At 39.9% G+C, this 24,599-nt stretch overlaps 2 protein-coding genes across 8 annotated transcripts in view; one reads left to right on the forward strand and one right to left on the reverse strand.

The window, feature by feature from the left end:
* UBE3A (ubiquitin protein ligase E3A) overlaps positions 1 to 4,473 on the forward strand; it is a 53,454-nt gene extending 48,981 nt beyond the window's left edge. For all 4 annotated transcript variants that reach the window (XM_050331605.1, XM_050331602.1, XM_050331603.1 and 1 more), the window contains 5 exons: positions 1,095 to 1,259; positions 1,639 to 1,794; positions 1,888 to 1,961; positions 2,450 to 2,593; positions 2,832 to 4,473. In XM_050331605.1, coding sequence (XP_050187562.1) covers positions 1,095 to 1,259; positions 1,639 to 1,794; positions 1,888 to 1,961; positions 2,450 to 2,593; positions 2,832 to 2,952 — 660 coding nt within the window. In that variant the 3' untranslated portion in view covers positions 2,953 to 4,473. The remainder of the gene's footprint in view (positions 1 to 1,094; positions 1,260 to 1,638; positions 1,795 to 1,887; positions 1,962 to 2,449; positions 2,594 to 2,831) is intronic.
* A 4,853-nt stretch (positions 4,474 to 9,326) lies between these two features.
* CNGA3 (cyclic nucleotide gated channel subunit alpha 3) overlaps positions 9,327 to 24,599 on the reverse strand; it is a 28,187-nt gene continuing 12,914 nt past the window's right edge. For 3 of the 4 annotated variants that reach the window (XM_050331606.1, XM_050331609.1, XM_050331607.1), the window contains 7 exons: positions 24,385 to 24,501; positions 23,190 to 23,369; positions 21,520 to 21,573; positions 18,069 to 18,212; positions 16,146 to 16,253; positions 15,328 to 15,434; positions 9,327 to 12,507 (listed from right to left, as the gene is read on the reverse strand). In XM_050331606.1, the coding sequence (XP_050187563.1) occupies positions 11,099 to 12,507; positions 15,328 to 15,434; positions 16,146 to 16,253; positions 18,069 to 18,212; positions 21,520 to 21,573; positions 23,190 to 23,369; positions 24,385 to 24,501 (2,119 nt within the window). In that variant the 3' untranslated portion in view covers positions 9,327 to 11,098. The remainder of the gene's footprint in view (positions 12,508 to 15,327; positions 15,435 to 16,145; positions 16,254 to 18,068; positions 18,213 to 21,519; positions 21,574 to 23,189; positions 23,370 to 24,384; positions 24,502 to 24,599) is intronic. The other variant, XM_050331610.1, reaches the window with a different exon arrangement.

Consider the following 24,599-nt stretch of genomic DNA (forward strand, 5'->3'; position numbering starts at 1 on the left):
ATGTTTCTTCTCTGACACCTTCACTGACTTTTAAAATAATCCTTTTTTAACTCTTTGTATTCTAATATGACTTTAACACTTCAGAGCTTTTCAAACCAAAATTAAATTCTCAGTAGTCAAGCCTCACAATGTTTTTTCTAATGCTGTAGAGCGTGCACAATAGGGTTTTCACCAACCTTCACCACCAACAGTTCCAAGTCCAGTCATTTTCAATGCGAGGTATTTTTAAAGGTCCTGTGGAAGAATCAAAAAGACACAGATAGTGAGAGGTTGAGGCTTACTTTCAACAATTAAACAATTAAGGGGAAATTTATTGCTTCTTGCACACAGGTATTGCTTTTACCTTCCCTTTGCATTCTTGAGCTCTGTACCTCTGTCTCAGCCAAATAATTGTTCTTTTCTGCATAGCCTTTGGTTTCCAAGAGAGTCTTGGGCTTTTCCTAAGGCATAGCAGGGAAGAAAGCTGGTTGCTCCTTTGAATAGAGCAAACTCTTACAGGTAATTTCAGATTCCGCTTGGTAAATTCTGACCTAACTTGTGATTTATTTTTTTGTTGTTCGTAAATGTCTTCTTATGTTAAAGACTGCCCCATCTGTGTTGCTTCAGGATTATTTCCTAGTTTGGGTTTTAAATCAAGATGTAGGAGATAAAATCTGCTGCCTGAACTTTATCTGATATAAAATACAGCATTTTCTTTGATTTTAACACATAAATGTTCCACTTACTAGTGTAACGTGTTCTGGATGCCAAAAGCAAATACCATTTCAAAAGAGTTAAGAAGAGGCAATTAATGGCTTTCAAGCTGCAGGTCTGACCATTGCATTTAGGAAGATTGCTGGGTGCTGATAGGTTCTCTTAAGGGAGTTATATTCATTGCCATTTTTCTTTTTTATCTTATTATCTGCTGTTGTTCATTTTTACAAATGCTGAGCTTAATGAACCATTGTTTGGACTGCCATGGGAGATTTTAGGTGGCTTGTCTCATAGAATATAAGAACCCTTTTTTGAGGCAGGTGATTTCATGCCCTCTGGTATTACTTGGAGAAATCTCTTGAAGCTTATTTTTGACAGAGGTGTATTTCTTAATCTCTTAGGTTCTTTACCAGAGTTTGAGAGACTTGCTAGAGTATGAAGGAAGTGTGGAAGATGATATGATGATAACGTTTCAAATATCTCACACGGATCTCTTTGGCAATCCAATGATGCATGATTTAAAGGAAAACGGTGATAAAATTCCTATTACGAATGAAAACAGAAAGGTATGCTCAACTTTTTAAACAGGATCTTTAGTCCTTAGATATACTTACTATATGTAGAATTATGTAGTACCCTATAAAGGTTTGGTCTCACTTATAATGTAAATTTAAAAGCCTTTTAAAATTGGCATACCAGAGGATAATTGTGAATGGAAAAGGCTTCTCATAAAGAAAGCATTGATACGTGCATGTGTAGCTTCTGGGTGTGGTGTTTGGCCTGTTTGAGCAATACTGAGACTTGTTCTTTATTGTTGCTGAATAAAAGCTGAACCCAGATAATCTGTGTAGAATTATAGAGTTACACGTATTTTGGGGTCTAGTATTTTTGGGAGGTACTTCAAGTGGCATGTGTTGAAGCACTAAGGGATTTATTTCCTTGCAGGAATTTGTCAATCTGTATGCTGACTATATACTCAATAAGTCAGTAGAAAAGCAGTTCAAGGCCTTTCGGAGAGGATTCCACATGGTGACCAATGAATCTCCTTTGAAATATTTATTTAGACCAGAGGAAATTGAATTACTTATTTGTGGAAGTAGGGTAAGAATTCTGAATGTACACCACAGAGTGGAGCTTTTTTTGATCCTAAGTATATAATTAGTGGTCATCTTTAAAAATATCATCTTCTTACAGAATTTAGATTTTCAAGCACTAGAAGAAACCACAGAATATGATGGTGGCTATACAAGAGACTCTCTTATTATTAGGTAAATTTTTTTTCTAATTTTTCTAAGATAAAAAGCACTTTATCTGCCCATTTCTCCATAATGAATTTAATATTGTAACGTTTGGTATTTTTCTAGTTCTGGAGATACAAATGTCTTATCTATAATATCACTTTACACAAGTATTGTAATTAGAAAAGAGGAGATGGTATAAACATTTTTTAATCGGTATTTCCTTAGGAAATAGGAATATAAAATAAAGGAAGAATATCTGCAGAACATTTAATAGCCAAATTAATGTTTAAAGACAGTTAAACTGCAGTGTTTGGGTAATATTGCTGATTTCTACTTCTGAATCTCATTGATTGGTAAATACGTTCTGTTAGTTTTGGTTTATGAATATGACTTGTAAACTTGATGTTAAGACAGATTAGAATTACTACAGCTTCAAAACTCAATTACTTTTGAAAGTCTCATTTATACCAAAGAAAATTTACGGTTTACTTACTTTTTGATTTCTTCCTTGATAGGGAATTCTGGGAAATAGTCCATTCATTCACGGATGAACAGAAAAGACTATTCTTACAGTTTACAACAGGCACAGACAGAGCCCCTGTGGGAGGACTTGGAAAGTTAAAGATGATCATAGCCAAAAATGGCCCAGATACAGAAAGGTAAATAAAAGAAAAAAAAAATGTACATTTTTTGTGTTTGTTCATAAATAGAAGGGAATTCTGAGCTTTTAAGTTATTAACCTAGTTAAATCTGAAAGTTGAATCTATGAGAAAAGTAAATTTCCTTTAAATGTATTATTTTGGACTTGTGAAATAGCAGTGTAGTTCTTTTGCATGTACTGCATGTTCCCAGATCTGAATTCTTATCTTTTTTGTTTGTTTTTGTTTTCCCCCACAGGTTACCTACATCTCACACATGCTTTAATGTACTTTTGCTTCCGGAGTACTCAAGCAAAGAAAAGCTTAAAGAAAGATTATTGAAGGCCATCACGTATGCCAAAGGATTTGGCATGCTGTAATAAATATAACAAAAGGGATTAAAAAATGATGGTGATGATGTCCCTGTCCAAAAAGGCCATAAGATAGTGAGCTACAGTAGTCACCTGTGTTTGTGCCTCCCTTCTTTACTGGGGACATTGGGCTGGAACAGCAGATTTCAGCTGCTTATATGAACAAAATCTTTATTTTTTCTTTTAGCGTGAAAGTGTTACATATTCTTTCACTTGTATGTACAGAGAGGTTTTCCTGAATATTTATTTTAAGGGTTAAATCACTTTTGCTTGTGTTTATTACTGCTTGAAGTTGAGCCTTTTTGAGTATTTACAAGAAAACAAACTGTACTCTCCCAAGGAAAATATTGCCATCATTTGTAGACCATGTAACCTTCAAGTATGTGCTATATTTTTGTCCCTGTATCTAATCAAATCAAGAACTGTACTTTTTGAGGAGTTTGCTTTTGAAACTTGAAGTCTTGGAAAAACAGTGTGATGCAATTACTGCTGTTCTAGCCCCCAAAGAGTTTCTGTGCAAAATCTTAAGAATCAATAAAGATGGAAGGGAGAACTTGGAATGTTAAATTGCAGCCTTGAGAACTTTACTTTAGTCACAGCACAACAATTAAAATTCATTTCACTATATGTTGTCTTCACATGTCTTGTAAGAAACTGTGTTTTTAATTAGGAAACATTTCTTAGCATATGAAAGGATAGAAATTTTAGTTACTTTTTTAAAAAAAGAAGTTTACTGGGGAAAGTGCATTTTCAACTGAACAGCTTTAGAGTAGGGAGTGAAGTGTCTGGAAAAAAAGATAGGAAGTTTTTGCTATATTATAAAAAAAGCATGTGGAAGTGCACTTAAAATGAAGTTTTATTCTTAATTGCCTATTATGTTGACATTTTAAATAGACAATCCAAAGTCTTCCCTACATGTTATGTCATCATCATTTATTTAATGAATCATTTTTCCTACCTATCAAGGCACATGATCAGTGTTGCACCATAATCTAAAGGGATGGCTACTGTATTTAATCTCATCTAACAATAAGCAAAATTGAACAATATTAAACATGAGGCCTACTTCATGTTGTACACTTCCAACCATTAAACTGTTAGAAAATAAGTACTAAGGTTATGTTCATCTACTACATAAAGTATTCAGTAGGTTTTTAATTTAACTCTACAAATCATATCAGAAATAAATCCTTTACGTTTCATAGTCTGTGTTTAATGTTAATTTCTCCTGTTGCAATATACGATGAAGGGATTATGCATTTTTAAGAGACGACATAACTGGCATATCTCTTTTGCAATACAAGCTGCAGCGGGTGTGCAGAGCTGAGCTTGTGCCTTGACAATTGCTATAACTGGCTACTACCGATCAAACCCGTGACTGTGTGGAATTGGCATTAAAAGGCATAGTTTTGAAATCATTGGAGAAAGAAAAGATGTCTTTCAGGACTATTTTAATAAATTCTTTCTAGTAATAGAAACAGACAACTGTTATGTAACTATGATGCTGAATAAAACAATGACCTTTTTTCACCATGGTTCAGTGAAAAAGAAAACAAGTGAATTCCTTACTTTGATAAATTGGATATTAAATTATTTGGTTAGAAAAATGTTCTAGTATGGCATAATTTGAGGGTTGCAGGTACAGAAACTCTCCAAAAGTGAACTGTAGTGATGTGGGGTCCAGCCACATTCCCCTGTCAAATCCAAACCAATGCTGGATGGCCTGGACATGGGGACTGAAACTTGTTGGGGAGGGAGAGGTGCTGTCTGTGTTCTGGCCTTTGATCTCAAGGTGGTGGACCTTAGGACATGCCTTCTTCAATGTCCACCTTGTTGCATGTCCCTGAAGAGGAAAACACAACACATCCGACCTCTCAGTAGTGTGGCTGACAACAGTGCTTGCTGAGCCCTTCAGGTTTGGAGCATCTTTTGCTGTAGGAGGTGAGAACAAGATTTGCCGAGTGCCTTCGTTACAAGTATGAGCACATCTTGACACTGCTGTGTGGTATGTACTGCATCAACAGTCCAATACTGTAAGCTGTATCCCTGTAACTTGTTTTATTCTGATGTGGGTATGCCCAGCTGGCAGGTGTATGTGATTCATGTTGGGGTTTTTTATGTAGGTCTGAAAACTGTGCAGACAGCCTAATTGGATAGCAACACCAAGTCCTCTAACTGAAGCACTGACTTTATAAATATACTTTTTCTGTTTTCCTTTAGTTTTAAGATTAAAATAGCACATAACTGTATTGGCCTTTAAAAGCGTAAGCTGTTTGTCAAGGAATCATTTTCAGGTAAGATGTAAGTACTTCATATTTGACTGATTTCTCATTTAAATACATACTGCTTCCCCCAAAATACCACTGTATTGAAACTTTATCTCCTTAATGGTGTTATAAATGTCCAGCAGCAGCAGTTGATAAAGTTTAAAATAAATGAATCTTGAAGTCTTGTAGCTGCAGGCTGCATTCCTGCCCTGCAGAAGTGCCAGTCAGCCTTCTATTGCTTGAAAGGGAACATACCATTTTAAGTTTTTTGGAGGTGGGTGGGTTTTTTGGTTTTTTTTTTGGTTGGTTGGTTGGTTTTTTTGGGGGGGAGACAGCTCTAGGCACACCCAAAATGTCTTGCACCCTCACTTAGTCCTTCAACAGCATTTAACATATTTTAGGTCTACAAAGCTTACCTTGGAAACTTAAGTATATCTGTGTGTCACTGAAATAACTCTTGTGAGTGAGACAGAAGATTCCTCTTCCAAGGTAGGAAGTCTGATGCCAATGTGCTGGTGCTCTCTCCACAGGCTGTCCTTAATACGGTAACAAGAAAACGTGTTGGGTGTCTCAGCATTGCTTCATCTGACATGTGAAATGCCTCTTCAAGTTTCTGCTTCTGCACCCTAATAGAAAGCTCTTGCTTCTTGAGAAAAAGATTTCTGGAATGGCCGTCAGGAGTGAGCACAGTTCAGTTAACTAAGGAACGGTGTTTTGTGAATCTCTGACTTTGCTTGTCTTCCATTTGGCAGGCAGCAGCCCAAGATGGGACTGTGGCAGCCAAGGGGACCCCTCCAACCCTGCAACTTGAGGAAAGCTGCTGCTGGAACAGGCTGGCAATAGGCCCGGGCCTCCAAGCAACTCTGTGTTTCAGCAGTCAGTCTGTGCCTCTCACCCAGCAGTGGTTTCGCTGCTGGAAGCAGGACCTTCCTACCGCATACGATACCACGCTGGTGTGATGGACCTGTTGGGCTGAGCCTCCAGGTAGCCTGCAGTGTGGGCTACCCAGATGCTTGCCTGGGTTTCTGCTCTGTGGAGCAAGGAGTTAGACACAGGTTTCCACACTGCTGATGTTCTGGAAGAGGACAACCCCCACATCATCAGCTTTAAGGTGTTTCCCTGGCACTGTTGTAGCCAGTTACCTGCAGGTAAATTTTTAATCTTACTAGAGGATTAAAAATTTCCTGGTTATCTCAAGAATTTTCAGGATGAAGATTTTTCAGTTGAATGGAATGTTTGAGTTGTGCCTTATTTATTCTGCAGAAAAACTCAAGTGTTTCAGCATGCAAGGCGGAGCAGGAGTTTCTTCCAAGTTTAACTATGCAAAATCAAGCCTTTCCTGACAAGAAAGAGTCAAGTTTATTATGTTCAGTCTGAGTCACAAGGGTTTGTGATGCTACCTACAGTTCTTTTTTATACTCAAAAGTTTAATTAAAGTTGTCACCAAATTTGTAAGACCATCAGGGACTTAATTTTATTTTAAAATTTAATTTTATAGCATATCATGGAAGGGACATTGCTTTGGAAATAAGAGTTAATACTGGCATTTGTCTTTAGACAGGTCATAATATGACCCGTGAAATAATGTCATTGTGTTTTTCTCTAGTGCTGCATCTAACGGTGTCTTCAGCTGTTGATTTGTGTTATTTTTCATTAACAAAATTAAAATGTGTGTGTGAAGGTGGTTTTAACTGCATATGTGCAGCTTTCCAATGTGCAGGTATAGTTCTGTTCTGCAGTAGAATACATCAAGGAAGTTATCCTGATAAATAATTGAAGTTTGCCTACTGTGCTTATGTTTTCAGATGTCTTGCTCAGTTATATATCCTACTTTGGGATTTCTGTGTGAGGAAATGTCTAAAAGACAAGGACATTGGAGGTGCAAGTAGGGGGTGCAAATCATCATTCTATTTTAGGACAATAAAATAGCGTTAGGAACTGCTTGTGTTGTTTTGCTGCAGAGTTTTGCAGAGTTTTGAGATTAAAGAGTGAGAGCAGAGCTGACTGATAGGCAGTGATTGCTGGAGTTAGGCTTCTGCCTTTGGAAGGACATGCAGCACAGCTCAGCTATAAACAACTGTGTGTGCAGGGAAGCTGCTGCTCCTATGGCCTTGGCTCGCAGCTGGTACTGAGCAATGTCAGGTAAAGGTAAAAACTGCAGCAGCCTGAAGATTTGTGACTGAACTATTGTCGTGTGCAAAGTTGACATGAAGCCTTTCTTTCTAATGCCACCAAAAGCTCTGGTGTAGCTGCTGTGCCAGTGGGTTTATGTACAGAGAAAATCCCTCAAATCTACTTTCCCGCTGCATCCTTCTGCTTCCAGACCTGTATAGTACAGCAGTGCGAGCAACGATGCTCAAGAGAAATTATTTATAACATGGCAACTAGTTGAACTTTTCCAAGTTTTGAGCTGCTGTACATTGTGTGCTGCTACATTTGACGGGGTTATTTCCCCTTGCAAGCACTCAGTGTTTGAGGAGCAAGGGATCAAGATCAGGTGAGCCAATGTTACAAGTAAAGGGCATTTATTTCATAATGCAATTGGTTTTTACCAAAAAATGGGAAACTCATCACAAGAATGTTTCCTAAATGAAAAGGTGTTTTCAAAAGAACAATCTCCCTTATGCCATGCATGCTGACTTTTAATTTTCTTTAACTGCCCTCTATGCATGAAGAATCCTGTGAATTTTGTAGCAAGTCATCTGAAACAAAGCAGGTGACATTCTGGCCTCACCAATACCAGTACATTCTTTCCAAAGCACAACACAGACTTACTTCTTAAAGAACATCTGATAAGGGTTGCTCTTGTGCTAGTTCTTTACACCCGGAATCTCTCTGTGGAGGGTCTCCTATTCCCAAACTGAAATCCACAGGAAGATATCCTTTCTAACAAAATTCTTGTGTGACTGCTTTGAGGCTGGAGCCACCAGGTTCTGCTTCCTGCCCCAATTGGAACAACCAACAAACAGCCCTGGTGAGAGCATTGCTTCTGCACCAGAGTTGTTCCAGACAGCATCCTTGGGCCTTTGAGGCAATCCTGCTCCAGACCTGCAACTTTTCGGACAAGCAGTTTTATCATCCAAGCCAGTTTCCTTGCTGGCTTTGACTTTGGAGTGTCTCAGCCCTGGGAAAGGTTTCCTGGATTTGGGATTCTGTTTCTGGGACCACCCACTGCAGCTGTAAGAACCTTAAGAAGATGTACTTAGTCTCTTCTTTCTCTTTTGTGCTCTTGGCTTCTCCTGCAGGACAGGGGGTGGCCAGGAGCCAGCGCTCTTGGCTGCCACATCCTGCTGCAGACCAGCAGTGGCAGTGGGGACAGCTGGTGGTGCTGAAATGGCAGCAGTCGTTTGCCTGCTGCCTCCAAGCGTTGCTGCTGCAGAGCTGTAGGTGGTAAAGCAGAACTCTTTCAGCAGTTTCTTCATAGAATCTGTAAGGTGAGAGCCTCCAGCAGCCATACTCTGCTGTTTTTCACCTTTCCTCTGGCAATCTCCCATCCCAAAGATGGTTGTGGCCTCTGGAGTTTTCTTGGGCTAATGGCAATGTCAGTTGATCTCATCATCTCCTGAGTTTGCTCTGCAATGTTCCCTTCCCCCTGTCGAGGTGAGAGTGAAGCTGTGTAGGACTGAAACCTGTATGGAGTAGGTAGCCCTGCTGTGCTGCGCTTCTGTCCTTGGCTCTGGCAGTATCTGGAGAGGGGGAGCCTGCTCCAATGGAATCGTCCCTGTCACTCATCGGTCTGGCTTGGGCCCCTTCTGGCCACCAAACTTCAAGTGTAAATCAGAAAATTGGTTGATAGGAAGGGGCTTCCCTGTCTGCTTTCTTGGGCTGCAGATTACAGCATCTCTTCTGTAACAGCCTTCCTTCCCCGGTGGCAGTAAGCTGAGCTGCTTGGTGTTTCTCCATTGCCCAGCACGTCTGTCACCCCTGCTCTTGGCTGCGGTTCTGAACTGCCACAGCGGCCCGAAGGTGCTGCGTGGCTCTTTTGCTCCTCCCTCATCCCACCCCTCCTCCTTTGGCTGCCACTAAAGGCAGTTGGGTTATGGCAGGTGAAACAGCCTTGAAACGCTGAACAGGGAGTTTTCAATACTCTCTGAGTATTGAAAACTCTGAGCAGTTGTATTCAGTTTAGGAAAACCACCTCTTTTTATTCCACTACCATGCAGTTAAACCACCCTCAGTGGATTTCTCACCAATTTTCCCACAGGCCATCAATCCCACATGCTGTCAGGGCTCCTCAGTCAGGACTGGGGACAACTGAAAAGTCAGAGCAGTGCCCATGGCAATACCTAATGCCACTGGAGAATCCAGCTCCTCTGCCGTGGGTGCTGTGCTACTCCATACTTTTCAAAAACCAGTGAGGTAAGGGAGGATATAAGTAACACAGGGAAAGTTACATGACAGAAGAATATTGTAGAGCAAAAAATGGAAACTAGTATCTTCTCAACAGGAGAATACTAGAAAAATCCCCTCAATGGGAGGGAGAGAGGCCTGGAAAGGAACTGGGAGCAGCAGGGTGGCGAAAGCTAAGAGGGGTGTGCAATATGCAAATTGTAAGGGTGCAATGTGATGGAGCAAGAAACCTCAGTGCAGACCTGAATATCACAACAGGCTGAGTGGACCAGACGTGTATTCAACTCAGAGCCAGACAACTACTCTGCAGCAAGCAGAAAATCAACCAGCACAACCTCAGCAAATTGTGGCCTGCATTCTCCCTAACTAACAGAAACACAGTAGTGTGACAACTACTTTGGAGAAAGGATGGCAGTTGAATAGGAAAGAGAGGTGGAGTAGGCACCTGTTCTTAGAAGAAAGAAAAAGGAAGAAGACATAGGCCTAGTGACTGGAATGACTTTGCAACATGGGGCTTATTCCCTGCCTCCCAGAAACCCTGTTCTGGGAGAAAGCTGGCTGGCAGGCAGGGACAGCCTACCCTGCCAGCCCACACAGTTTCTCTGTAGCCTCCCCCTAGGACTGCCCACTTGCTGACAGGGAATTCACTCAACGTCCCCCATACAGGAACTGCGTACACCAGGGCCCTCTTTTCTCTTCCCAGGTTTGGTGAAGCCGTACTGCCCCAGCTGCCTTCCACCAGTGAGCTTTTGGGGACTCCCTTCCAAGTGTGGGTTTTACCAGTGGGGATGGGACTGTGCTAAGAAAAACAAAAGGGGGGATCTCACACTGTCCCCTAGTGAAGCACTTGCAGAGCAGCAAAGGCTGTCACAGACCATGCCAGAAAGCACATGAATAAGCACTGCTACTCTCAGCATGGGCCTTTGTGCAGAGCCCAGCTCATTAGAAAGAATGCGACTACTGCATCCAGATCCGTGGCGATGTCACACACGTGCAGGGCTGCACTGCAATGCCCAGGTAAGTGATGCTGCTTTACTGTCGTACAACTGTTTGCGCAGTCTCTGCACTGTGAAAGAACAAAGATTCTGAGAAACCCGGATTCTGTCCATGCGTTTAATCAGCTACTAAGGTAGCAAAGTACAGCAGGTACCCTATAAATATTTTTAAGCCCTTAAAAAATAAAAATCCCAGTCCCTTGTACTTCAAGTGCAATGCCTTCTTAACGCACAAAGCATGGGAAGAGACAGTGTGTCAAGACCTACAGGTACCAAACTAAACAGACATTCTGAGCGTGACTTGTAAGAAACCCACTCCCAGTACAAAAAAGTACCCAAATGCCAGTCCAAATCTCCCCCTAAGAAGACAGTGACAATGTTCTATTTACAAGGAAATACTGCTTCAGTTAAAAGTGCTAAAAACCATTCTCTTGAGTTCATATAAAAATAATCATGTCTATGTATGCACACATATATTTACATACATTTATGGCTTTCAGTGCTTCAACTTTCTCCAATAAATGAGGAAATATAAATGCTTCATTACTGCTTTTTCTCCTCCACAGGTTTTTCAGCCTCTTCTTCTGCAACTGATAAGGTGCCACTACCGTATTTTTTCACTCGGGTTTCTACTCTGGCAAGTCTCTGTTTCACCTTTTGTTGAGATGAGGTGTATTCTGCCATAAGCCTCGCAAACCTATTCTGCAGCGTATCCAGAGCTGTTTCAAGTCTTTCTATTTTTTCTTCCAAGTCTTTTGGGTCAGCTCCTGCTTTTGCTGCCTCCTCATCTATTAAATTGTCTTTCATCAGAATTTGACGCCCTTTCTCTTCCAGAGCCTTTTTGGCTTCTGGATACTCTGTGAGGGCTTCCATTAAATCATCTTTAGACAAGCAGAACAAATCAGAATAACCAATACTCCTAATGTTGGCTGTCCTCCTATTGCCTGATTTGCTACCTTTGATGTTTAGGATGCTGATTTCACCAAAGTAGCTGCCATCACTTAGGACTACAAATTGGGTTATGCCATCATCTGCCACCACAGCCAATTTTCCCTCTTTAATAATGTACATTTCTCTTCCAATATCTCCCTTTTTACAAATGTAGTCCCCAGGACTGAAGACCGTAGGTTTCAGTTTCAGTACCAGCTCAATGAGAAGTCCAGCTTCACAATCCTGGAATATACGCACTTTCTTTAGCGTGTCCAAATGGACATTGATGGCAATTTCAGCCTTCAACTTGTCAGGCAGATTTTTGAGAACTTCCTTCTCATCCACTGTTTTCTTGTTGGTCCAGAGGTAATCAAACCACTTAATAACCCTGGCCTCCAAATCCTTAGTCACTTTTCGGAATTGCATGTACTGTTTAATGGAATCCACTTTGGCCTGGAACTCAGCCCTGCTAGCATTCATGTTAGAAATCATGGAGCCGACATTACCAACAATGGTAGCAAAGATCAGCACACCCACCAGGAAGTCAATGACCACAAAGAGATACTCTTCGTCTTTCACCGGGGGAGGTGTTTCTCCGATGGTCGTCAGCGTGAGCGTCGACCAGTACAGGCTGTAAATGTACTTCCTAGAGAGACGCCCGTACTCTGGGATGGAAACGTTGGGATAGACCCACGTGTCGGTTCCAAATCCGATGACCTTCGAAATTGCAAAGTATATACACGCATTCCAGTGGATGATGATAAGGATGTATAACACAAGATTTCCAATACGAAACATGTTTGGATAATTTGTCCTGGTCTCAGTACGGTCAAAAAACTCAAACAGCCGAGCGATCCTCAGCAAGCGGTTAAATCGTAGTTCAGGGTAGTTCAAACCAAGCTTCAAATAAGCCAGGTCTGTTGGCAGAAGAGACAGAATGTCCAGTTTGAACTGCAGCGTTTTGGTATAATGTTCTCGTAGTTTCTTTTCATCCTTAACTAGCAAGCCTTGTTCAAGGAAGCCTTCGGAGAACAAAAATACAGATTTTACATGTTAGAATAACAATACCGTCAACAATACTGAGTGACTTACATTTCAGATAGCTAAGAACATTAAAATTCTTACTGTTATGTATACAGACATTCATATATTATGTCATTTAATTGAAAATTTAAATATTTCAACCAAGTTTCAAAGCTGATATATAATGATTAAGGACAATGACTCTGTTATTACCACAGTGCTCCCTGAAGTTTTCCACTCTGTTCTGGGACAGCTGTATTTTTATCCTCTAAGTATCTTTGCAAATGGAGAGGGGAGATTCATATGTCTCATTTTTTATGAATCACTGGCATGAGTCATTGTGTTAAGCAAGTGTTAAGCAATTGTGTATAAAATCAGAGAGAGATATTTCTAAATAAATACTAAATAGGTATAATGGATTGTTGGAAACTTTTTTCCAAACAATATAGATACCCAGTTACCCACCCCCTGAGCCATGCTTTTCCTCTGGTGTCCAATGCAAAACTGATAGGACTTTCCTCGGTTTGCAATTTTTAGTGTTTCAGGTGAGAGAGCTAGAACTTTGCACATCGATATTCATTCAAATGACTTTGAAAATACTAGATTTAAAAAGATTACAAGGAGATATAAACTTAGCTAGAGACCCTTACTGCAGACAGTACAGCCACAGTGCTCTATGGTACCTCTGTAAGCTCAAGGCATTGAAAATGTTCTGCAAGGAACAGCCTATGCACTGCAAAATACTTGCTGCAATTGCAAGTGGAGATACCCAACTGTCTGCCCACTGGGCCACTGAGAAAGAAACAAAACATTCCCTGTATGTGAGGGATTATCACATTTTACTAATGCCTTAGCAATCTACAAGCAATCTACAACTTTTTCAGGGAAGCATCTGCTGAGGAAGACCAAGCTTCATTTCTTCATGCCCTACACAGCGCAGTTATTTTTCTAGAATGTGTGGTATATCTGTAGAGATGCCTCATGTGTGTATCTGGCTTTGGATATCTGCAAACTGATGGCACCTACAAATGGAAGTATTTCCTGTGCCATGAATGTGTTACATCCCAGAAAACTGCAGAAAAGGTGGTCAAATATGCCCTTATTAACAGTTATGCAACTAAACAGAAAAGCTGGCCAGGCAGATGAATTTCTGACCCAAAGTTATGAAAAATAACTTTGAAAACACCTTCCACCTGAAGGGAGATAAATCTTCTCAGCTCTTTTTGTCCCCTCACAGAACTGAAGTCTTACAGTAAAACCTTTTGAAAACATCAAAACAAGGGTGTGCTAAACACAATCAGCTGCTGAGACGTGAATCTTTTCTGTTGCACAGTGCACAGTCACCAAACAGGTGAAATACAGTGAAACTGGCCCTGCAGCTAGACAGAAATGCCCCACGGGGAAGCTGATCAGAGTAGTCATGGGGCTACCTAGACCCCAGTTCAAAGCCAGGCCCTGCCCTCAGGTAGCAGGAAGTCAAACTCGTCCCCAAAGGCTTCCAGGACCTCTGTCCCCAGGGCAGATGGACCTTGCAGACTTACAGGAAAAGGCAGCAGGCAAAGGCAGAGCCAGGAGGGGTTGTTACGAGAAAGATTTTGGCACCTAAAAGAAGTGAATTCTTTATTGGAGTGCATGAAACTGCAGCAGACACCTGCAATGAAGTGTTCAGGAGATCACTGCTGCAATTCTGCGGTTCTAATCCAGGCCTGCAAATTCAACCTAACCACGCTTTAACAGTCATATAATTATCAGCGCAGCCCATGTAAATTTATGACTTTTATTGCCTGGACATGCCCAATTTCTGCTCAATTCTTTCCTGTTACAGTAACAGATATAACTGCAGAAGGTAAATTTAGTTGGCACACTTGGCATTCTAACTACTCAAAGAAGATGAAGCCCCCTCCCCCTGCCCCACATACAGCAGTCATGATTTAGGCTGGTATCTGAAATTTACTTTCCTTTTGAACAAGGTACTTGCTAAGTTTAAGAATTTGGCTTGCCATGAATTGTGTGCTTTCCACATGACAGCATTTTTAGCCCCTGTCTTATAATTACATTTATAACTTGTCACAAGCCATAATTAATGTCAAGCTGTCAGCATGGTTTTAAATAAATAAATAAACAAATAAAAACAGATAAATAGATAAGATGTTAAAATCAAAGATTTAAAAGCACTCTTGTTTTAATAATCAGTGTGGTTTTGGACCCTCTCAAGGCATTTTGAGGCTTTGTCTGTACCAATCAATGGAACAAGGCAGGAAATGTTTTCTGGCCCTGAGACCAGCTACCATGACAGCTTGTATTCACATGTAAGCAGCTCCAAAAACAACACCATGAACAACACCCACCCCCTGCTCCCCTCCTAGCATGCCCAGGCACTGCCTGAGTGGAAGCATCAAAGTGTATCAAGGAATACTGCAGCGATTTAATGTTATGGATCACTGTATGTCCTTGCTTAGGCCTATATTATGACCTCATTTAGCTAAAAACAGATATCCCTATAAGGCTGGAATCTGTATCAGCTGGGCATGCTCAAATGTGAAATCTTCTCAGCCTGACAGGATTACAGAACCAGGGATGGGAAGGTGAAGAGAGCCACTTAGCATGACATGACACAGACAAGAGAAGAGCAAGTGTTGGAATGTTCAGCCTTAAAAAAAATCTAAACTGATCAGACACTTTATCTTTCCAAAGCCTCCACTGCTGGGGTCTGCCAGAGACAGGATATTACACTGGTCAGACCTCACAGGGAAATTTCTGTTTCCAGCCTTTATATACGTAGAGTATTTGAAAACACCTAAAATCCCAGAAAGACTCACCTGTTCTGAATCTGACGAACATGTCAAAAAAATAGATGATATCAGAGCAATAATCCAAGAACAGCCACATTTTAATATGGTCCATTTGTAGCTCATCAAAGCAGGCTCTAAAGAAACAAAGATTTTAAAAAAAAAAAAAAATTACAGCAACTGCATAGAGCATTTGCAGTTATGTGTCTTAGCAGCACGCTAGTGCACATTGTTGGAACTGAAAAATTACAGGCACCATATCTCCATGCCTAGAACCATGTCTGAACAGACACTAAGATCTTTCAGAATTCAAAGGTGTTCAGGCCAGGAATGAAACTGAAACACATACATGCCACACAAATGCACTTACGGAGGATTAAACATAGGCCTATAATTAAAAATGCATCACGTTTCATTGGCCACACATCTCCGTTAAGACAATTCCCAAATACAAGATTTGTTTCTGAGTTGAGAGCCGTTCTCGTCACTAGAGATGCATTATATTAAGATCCCCCCACCCCTCCCTTCTGTTCTCTCCTGTGAGAAGAGAAGCCCTCATCCCTGGCAGTGGCCAGGACATGCCTCAGCCACCAGCCAGCAGGTGGCACACAAAGGCCACACCAGTGCTCATGAGGACGCTCACTGCAAGTTACAACCACCTGTTTTTAGACAAAAAGATAAAAAAAAGAAACACTGGCCTTCTATTCCCAGTGGTGGGCACATCGTATATCCCTAAGGGTGTATGAACGGTAACTCTTCTAGGTAAACCACCCAAAGTGTACTGCAGGGAGATAAGGGGGCGATTTACATGATTGAAAGGTAGAGTTATTATTAACTGAAATCCGTACCTGCACACCAGCATACACCAGTTATAGAACACGGGTGCAGCAATTATGGTCAGCCAGTTGTAGTACAAATTGCTTGAAGGATCTATCACAAAGACCTCTTTTTTTGGTCTGGAAAGGAAAACATGCAGGCTTACACTAGAAATGTAAACGAGCAACCTGCTGGATCTCCCCCTTCTGGAGGCTGCTCATCTCGTGAGAAACTCACAGCTCCAGAGAAGAGAACGTATCCATGCAGGCAGCCCAGATCAGATACCAAGCATCAGCTTCACCCATCTGACAAGCTCTGTCAGAATCTCTATGTGCATATGAACACAGTGTGTGTGATTAGGGCTGAAACGTCTCAGTATGTTAAGGCAAATTTCACACATTCACAGTCCTGGCTCCCCAGGCCTCACAACAAGGAAGTGATGCTAAAGGAAGCATACAGGTCTGGAATTTAAAGATTAAAAGAACAGCATGGCTAATGACACATCCAGAGTATGCTCAGAAGTGCCCTTCCCCAGCACAAGAAAGGTTGATATGGAATAGACAGCAATTAGGCATGTAATCAGAGGAAATACATATTAGTGGATTGGGAGGTCCACAGCTGTAAAAGTAACAAGTAACAGTACCAAGTGTGATCTGTGTGGGGATATGTGACCAGGCAATGCACTAATACACTAATATGTATTTGTGTGACTTTTCCTCATCTCCAAGAATGTAAATCTATTAAAAAAACAATTAATATTTATTTCATATTTGTGTGTATTTCTGATATTATCATTGCTGCCAGCTGAATGTCCAGACAACGTTAGTAAAGGAAACAGCTTTAATCCAAAAAGCATTTACTTTACTGTCTTCACTACAAGTTTTAAACCATTTCTTCTAAAAAAATGATTACCACCCCAAAACTAGTGACCATGAAATATGGTGTTTATACGATGGAGTACACTATCGTCTAGTGTACATTAATTTTCTCTGCCAAAATGTTTTTAAACGCTTTTGGCTACTTCAAAGCTCAGGTTTTCACTACATAGTAATCAAAGCCAAAAGAGAATTTTTAGAACAAAGGCTTTCTAATCAAACAAAGCATTTACTGAGAAAGTAAAGATCTTGAGATCAAGCAGATTCCTTTTGGAAATGATTCCCAACTACATATTCCCATGACTATATAGCATATGCCACCATATACATACATACATATAAATTTACAGTATATTACTGTAACATTCTCCTTAACTGTGAAGTTCACCCAAATGCATTCTCTTTTCATCTGCTGCCATTTTTGCTTTTAATAACTGGTAACACTAAACTGTACTATGTTTGTGGCAGCTTAGGGTGACAAAGCAAGGGCAGGATTTATTTCTTTCAAAAGTATTCAAATGATCTCATTTTGTTGCAGAAATACATCATCCCCTAACAAACAGAAGCAAACTTCAGTGGTCACTAGCCATCAACTGCACCATATTGAGTAATTAAATATACTAGTCAGTGAAATAACTAAACTTACTAGCAACTCTTTAATTTTCTACGTGTAAGATTTTTGGTAAGATGAACCAGAGTTTTGGTTCATCTCCTCTGAGTCATTACGGACATTCTGGAACAATGAGAAGTCTGTGCAGCTCTGCAAAGCGGGCTGCTGTCCTAAAATGTCCTTATAGAAAAAAGGGATCTTCAAATCAAAGTGACCAGTGGTAGTTCAATTCCCTTTTACTGACATAGGAAGCTGAAAAATGACACAGGCATAAACACAGGTCTTCAAGATGTAACAACTTTGCCAAGCAGTTGAAACTTTCCAAAGTGGAAAATGTATTAAAGAGTTGACAGACTAAGGTTCTGCAGTCCACAGAACAATAGTAGTGAAAGTGTTATGATGAAATGCTATACCATGTTTTATAGTGCAGGGAGGTATGTTACAAGCACATATTCATTCTTTATACTTACTCTTCCTTTTTTTTATCATCTTTTTTGTCATCTTTTTTGTCATCTTTCTTTTCCTCTTTTTTTTCCTCTTTCTTTTCCTCTTTTTTTTCCTCTTTCTTTTCCTCTTTTTTCTCCTCTTTAACCTCTTTCTTTTCTTCCTTTTTGCTGTACAACATAATGCAAGGCTTAGTAATATTACCAATACTGAAGCAGTGAAGGGAGAGGGTGGATGTTGAGGTAGAGGAAACTAAACTAGGCTCCAGATAGAGTAGGACAGGGATCCAGCTGAGACCTCTCACCCTGGCAGCACCACATTCTCACATCAGGTAACCAGCTGGCTGATTCTCTGCATTAGTAACCTACACTTTCTTACCTTTTCAGACATCAGTGTACCAGGACGATTTTAAGTAAATGCTCTCAATTTGTATCATTCTTTAGAACCCAGGCATTTAAAAAGAAATCTATCAAATGATGACAAAACTTAAAATGGCTTAACAAACTGTCAACGTTCTTTGCATAGCCAAAACCTCACTGTGACCGTGTGAAGCTTTAATGGTAATTAAACAAAATGATGCTGAATTTCCTCTCATAGTTCTTTAAAATCAGCAAAGCTATAATTAATTCATTAATTACCTCTGGCTTTAACAATTGCCTTGAAGAAAAATTCCAGACAATATCTGAACAAAATCAGCAAATGTAGAGAAAAGAAGTGTGTCTCCCTTAACTATATAGTAGTCATTTCATAAATGCTTTATAGTCAACAGGATTAAGCCAACCTATTTTAGTTGCATGAGAGAGAAAGAGATCTACTATACCTGTGAGATACTCCATGTCTCACATATATCTGCTCAGATCAGAAAGGTCTAGGCTGTGCATGGCAGTCATGTCTAGGAATGTGCTTGTCACAGGGAGCAAGAAGCACTCCAAAGGAGAAGACAACAGTCACCAATTTTAAGATAGTAGCAGCTTTCACCTATTAGCAACGAGCACCTGTTTAGCTAATTCTTACCCTTAGACATTTCCACAGTGACGGAGCAACACAGCGTAATTTGGAAAGCCTAGACTCATTTGGTAAAAAATGCTGAGATCCTACACTTCGACACATCCAGGAAAATATCTACCAAGCTGACCAACACCACTCAGACTTTCAAAATTATACACTGCAAGGGGAATTATACACAACTGGGGGAAAAAAGAACATTTGGCTTGACTGATCTTCTATTTATACACACATCTTAAATCAAAGAAACAGCTTTTCATTTACCAAGGCTGATTCCTGCACAGCAGTGGGAACTGCTGCTCAAGTATCTATTCCTCTGCTTACTGACTGCCCTGGACTTTATGGCTTCATTTTCAAATCTGACCCCAAAATTCCTTCCTGTTTAAAAAACATGTCAGGATTTAACTGCAGATTACTATAAATGGTGTCTGATCTTAAAGGCAGTTCACAGTTGCTGTTATCAGCATTAATGTAACTCCTTAAGACTCCAAATATCTGTCATTCTTACCGAAAGTTACAAGTAAACAGAATTTTCAAAGGGTAGGGCTATACATTTGTGGATCTTGTTATGCAAGGAAAAGTAGGTTGAGATAGAGAATCAATTGGTGAACTTTGGAGGGAATATTTTGACCATTCCAGCTCTCTTCTATGTTTATGTTTTATTTTTAAAAAGTGAAAAAAACACGTTATTTTACACAGCATCTCATGCCAGTAATTATTTTTCTCTGGCCTGAGATCTTCTATAAACTCATCTATCAACTACAGGTATCTTTCATAAGTGAGCTTCTTCCATTTATGTGGCCTCTGTGCATCTTCCTATTGTGGTAACTCCCACCTTACCACACTCCCACCTATTTGAAGTCTGCCTATGGAAGTCACTCAGAGGAAAAGGTTGGCCATAATCAAAGACTTGAAAGCATCACCAACAGTTCCCCAAGACCTAGCACACTTGGGTCTTTAACATAATAAAAAACCTAAAGCTTAAAAAAGATAGTCATTTGGTTTTCTTTATCAGTGCCACTGAGGAAACTGGAAGGCAGTAACTGATAAAACAATTGTTTGTGTCTGTCATTTTTGACCCCAACAGAGCAGCATCCATTCTGTGTTTCTGTAGTTTTAGACTTGGAAAACATCTTCATCAGCCCCACAAAAACACTGTCATAGTCTGTGAATGAGTCAGACATTTGCATTTCTCACCTGTCAAGTACTTTGAAAATCAAGCATGTTTCAGATTGTCAGGCAGGTAGACAGACAGGTGTTGTATCCATTTAAAAATTATGAAAAATTGGAAGGATGAAAGTTCTGCCCAAGGTACATGAGTCATTGTCAGAAACAGAGAAAGACAGAAGTATTTCCATTCTCATCAGTCCTTTGGGCCCCATCTAGCAGGCTAAGCTGCAGGCTTATAGCACTTCTTTTATACCAGTCTAAATAAAAAGTTCCACATTTCTGTCACTGTTCACTGCACACAGATGTTCCTTTTTAACGGAAGTTATGCAAACAAAACCAAAAAGTTGCTTTAGGAGCAGGAAGATCTCTTGTTCAAGTATGCACACAAAGGTTTTGCAGCATCATTTTAAGAGTACAGTTTGAACTTGCCCATTACAAAACTATTTTGAGAAAATAAACTCCAAGAGTTTTCTTAAAGTATTTCTGACACAACTGATTTTTTTTTTTTGCTTTCATTTGAAAAACAATGAAAAAAATTTACTATCATCATGAGTGAGAACAGATCTGCTGCTGGATACTAAAGAGCAGATATGACCTCAGATAGCTGTGGTCTAAGACAAGCAAAAAACATTGGTGTTGGGTGATTTTAAATTACAGGAGCTCTTCACATTGTTCAATAAATTTCTCTTTGATGTAACACTGTGAAATAGTTTGTCAATTATATAAAACATACTCAAAAGGACAGTTTCTGTCAGAGTTTCTGTTTCAATACCAGCCTTAATACGGTGTCTGTCACTCTCTCTAACAGTATCTGCTGAATTGAAACACACACTTCAAAAGGATGCACACGTTTTCTTGGTACCCTGACCAGTATCTACTTCTTATTTGAAAACCTGAAATTTTTGGGGCACCTGATTTGCAAAAAGGGACCAGTATGTTAAAAGAGGAAAATCACTATTAGAAAATTAATACACGAATCTCGTTTAAAAACACAAGAATTAATAAATCAGTTGGTGATGCAGTAAAATCAGCCAGCTGAACTACAGGAGGTAGGGACTAAATTCTTGATCAAATTCAGTCCTTGAGAGGAAGTGGTAACTTCAGACAAAAAGAAGTTCACAGGGAACACAAAGAATGCTTTTCATACTAAGAAAACTAGACCTTTCTCTATAATAAAACTATAGGAAAGGCTTAGGGAGAGCTAAGGACTAACTACAGTAACTAAAAATGTTACTAGGCTGGAAAGGGAAGAACAGAAGGTGCCAGTAGTGTAGAAGGATTTTGGAAGTTATCAGTACTTACTCTTCATTGGTGTTGTTGCTATAGTTGACATTAAACCTGGCCAAAGGCCAGTGACTGCAAGCAAGTCAAATAAAACACGTTAAAGAGTGTAAAGACTGTTGGTATTTCATGCACGTGTTTACAGACATGACAGGCTAACTTGCTAACTCCTCACATTTGCACTGATAAGATTAGGCAGGTCAACTTTGACTGCTGTGATAAGCCTCTTTGCATAACTGCTTCAAGGCACCAGTTTCTTTTTACCATGTGCTTCACATACCCATTTGTGACCACATCTGATGCCTGAAGCTTGTTCTTAGGTGTATTAGTGCATGGCAATATGCACCTCACTATTTTTAGCCCTTTACTCATGGGGTCGCTATTTTAAGCTTTCTTCAATCCTTTCAACTCTTCTTCACAGATGCATTGTCAAGGCTTGTGGAAAAGCAATGAGCATACCTACCATGGCTGCAGAATTAAGCCTTCAGGATACAACAACTAGAAGTTGTTATATCAGTTTTTATATCAGTGTAAAACTGAGAAGGCAAGGATGGATACTTTCAAATTCATTTTGATTAGCCTTATGTAGAGGCCTGTTGGCCCAGGATCAATGCTGTCTTCTCTAATTACTTCAAATCTGCAGTTGCTACTGATCAATGGCTACTGATTCGGACATCTGAGAAACTAGAAAACAGTCTGGCTAATTCAATATGTGCTTTTGAGCTGAGTTTCCAAGGAGTAGATCAAGTGAAGATAATAAGGCTGTACTGGACCACAACAAATCAAGGTAACCTGTACCACGCACAGCCCTTCAAAGATCGTCGCTTTAATCTGAATGACTAGCTGAGATTTCGAAACAAATCGACTTATTACTTGCTTACCTAACAATCTTTAACTATGCAGAGAAAAAAGAAAATTAAAAATGGGAGTCTCTGGTTCAAAGCATAATGCCAAACGGAAAGTCAGGTTTTGTTTTGGGACTTCATTTTTGCCTCTTCTAGCTGGAGTTAAAATACTGGATAATAGGTCTAGAAAGCAATAATAATCCAGTAAGTCAAAAAACTAGGTTTTCTTTTGCAAGCCTCTGTTGCTTTATTGGGAAAAAAAAATAAGGTAAGACTGAACCTGTCTTCAATACCAAAGACTGAGTATGTAGTAATAAGTGAAGTCAGCAGCCAAAAGATTTTGTCATTTCTGCATCAGAAGCCTTCTGTAGTGTTAGCAGATGAACTCCTGAGGAGGTATAACAAAGCAATGACATGTTTGCACAACTGCTTGTTTGAAGTTTCCTAATACTTGCAGATAATGTGTATTAATATTAATGTCCTGAAAAGCCATAGATAGCAACATTCTTGATTCTTGAAATAGAAATCACATTCATCCTCAGTAGAGATGAGCTTAGCAACATCAAGTTGCACAGCTTGCCTATGATGAAATTCCAGTTCTGAGAAATCATTCTGCCTGAAGCAGTATGATCAAAATCCTTTACTTCAAGATCTTTGCCACAGTGCATTTGAGGGGGAAAGAGGAAGTCTGCTGAAAGCTGTAATACTTCAGTTATATGACGATTCCCGGACAGCATTTCCCATGCTAAGCTCCTTACCCTCTTCTTAAAATAAAACTTGGATCCTAATTACCAAGAAAATACCATAACCTCAGTCATCTTCATTTAAAGTATAACCACACCTTACCTGTTTACTGCCCCAGGCCGCTCATGGATACCCAGAAAGGAGCGGATGTTACTTTGCCTACTGGACACCTCTACGAGCTCTGGTCCTCTGATACGCTCCAGGAAAGAATCAGGCCTTTGGTCTTCATGATGCAAATGTCTTGCGGCCCATGACCTTACAGATAAGACAAATCGTGACAGCCTGCGTGGAACAGACACACAGAATCGACTGAACCAGACAAGAATGTAAGATGCCTTAAAACAGCCTCACAAACAGCAGCCCAGGAGGATTTTTCTCCACTTCTCCACCTGCCATGAAATCAAACTTGATGGACTAACAGTGTAAACCCGGTCACTTCCCACAATTTCATAGATCACCTTTTGCAGTGGATCAGGAAAATACCTCACACATTAGTTCCTAGTCCACTGTATCAGCATTGCAGGAACAACAGAATATTCCTGTCAATGAGGGCCTTTCCATCTCCAAGGGAGATACTCAGAGAAGTCCATCAGATGCACTTGTTTTAGGTCCTTGAGAATTTGCATTCAAGGGTCATGTTATGATACCATAATATTTAAATTGATAAGCATTTCTGTTTTCATCAGAAACTTCCTTGTATATTCAGAGCATACCTAGCTGTAGCTAGACACACATGTAATTCAAACTATTCTGAGAAAGGGTAAAGAACAATATAAATAAAGATTAAAAAGGAAGTTCTCAGCATGAGTTTAAATACTCATGTGCTTTATGCTTACACAAAACACACACCTATAAACATTTTTCATCTGAACTCAACTTCTTGCACACTTTGTAATCTATACATGGTGGTATACATCTGACAACCAGAGAAATACGAGTTTATTTTCCGCCATACAAAAGGCTTAAGTGTAAACAACACTCTTGAAATTACCCTAGTTTTGTAAAATTTTTTTTTATTTGCTCTTTGGAATACACTATGCTTAAACCAAGTACGGTTTATATTTGACAAATTTGTGTGGGCTTATTCAGCATCTCTCAGATTCTAAGATTTTTACTAGCAATAAGTAAGTGAAGAGTACAGAATCAAGGTCAAAGGCAAAGTCTGCTACTTCTTTTAGACTTTCTTCAGCAGGACTTCATCCATTTTCTTTGGGAAATGATGGCTCTTCTTTCTTTGCCTCCAAATTGTGAGTGGTCTCTTTCAACAAATCAAATTTAATGCTGGTCAGAATGTTACCTTGCCATTGCTCCCCTGCCTGTGAATGAGCTCGTCTGGGATTCAGATACATGTCTTCCCTCCACAGAAATGACTCCCTGCAGTTCTGAAGATGCATCCTCACACAGTGAATGGGTTCTGCAAAAGCAATTTTGTTTTGTAAGAATTCCATATAGCCTTCACCAGACTTACCCCAACCAGTTCTTTCCACCTACTACATCATGAAACAGGGCAGC

Source organism: Myiozetetes cayanensis, unplaced genomic scaffold, assembly GCF_022539395.1.
Source record: "Myiozetetes cayanensis isolate MyiCay16 unplaced genomic scaffold, myiCay2020 scf5-8, whole genome shotgun sequence".
Lineage (NCBI taxonomy): Eukaryota > Metazoa > Chordata > Aves > Passeriformes > Tyrannidae > Myiozetetes > Myiozetetes cayanensis.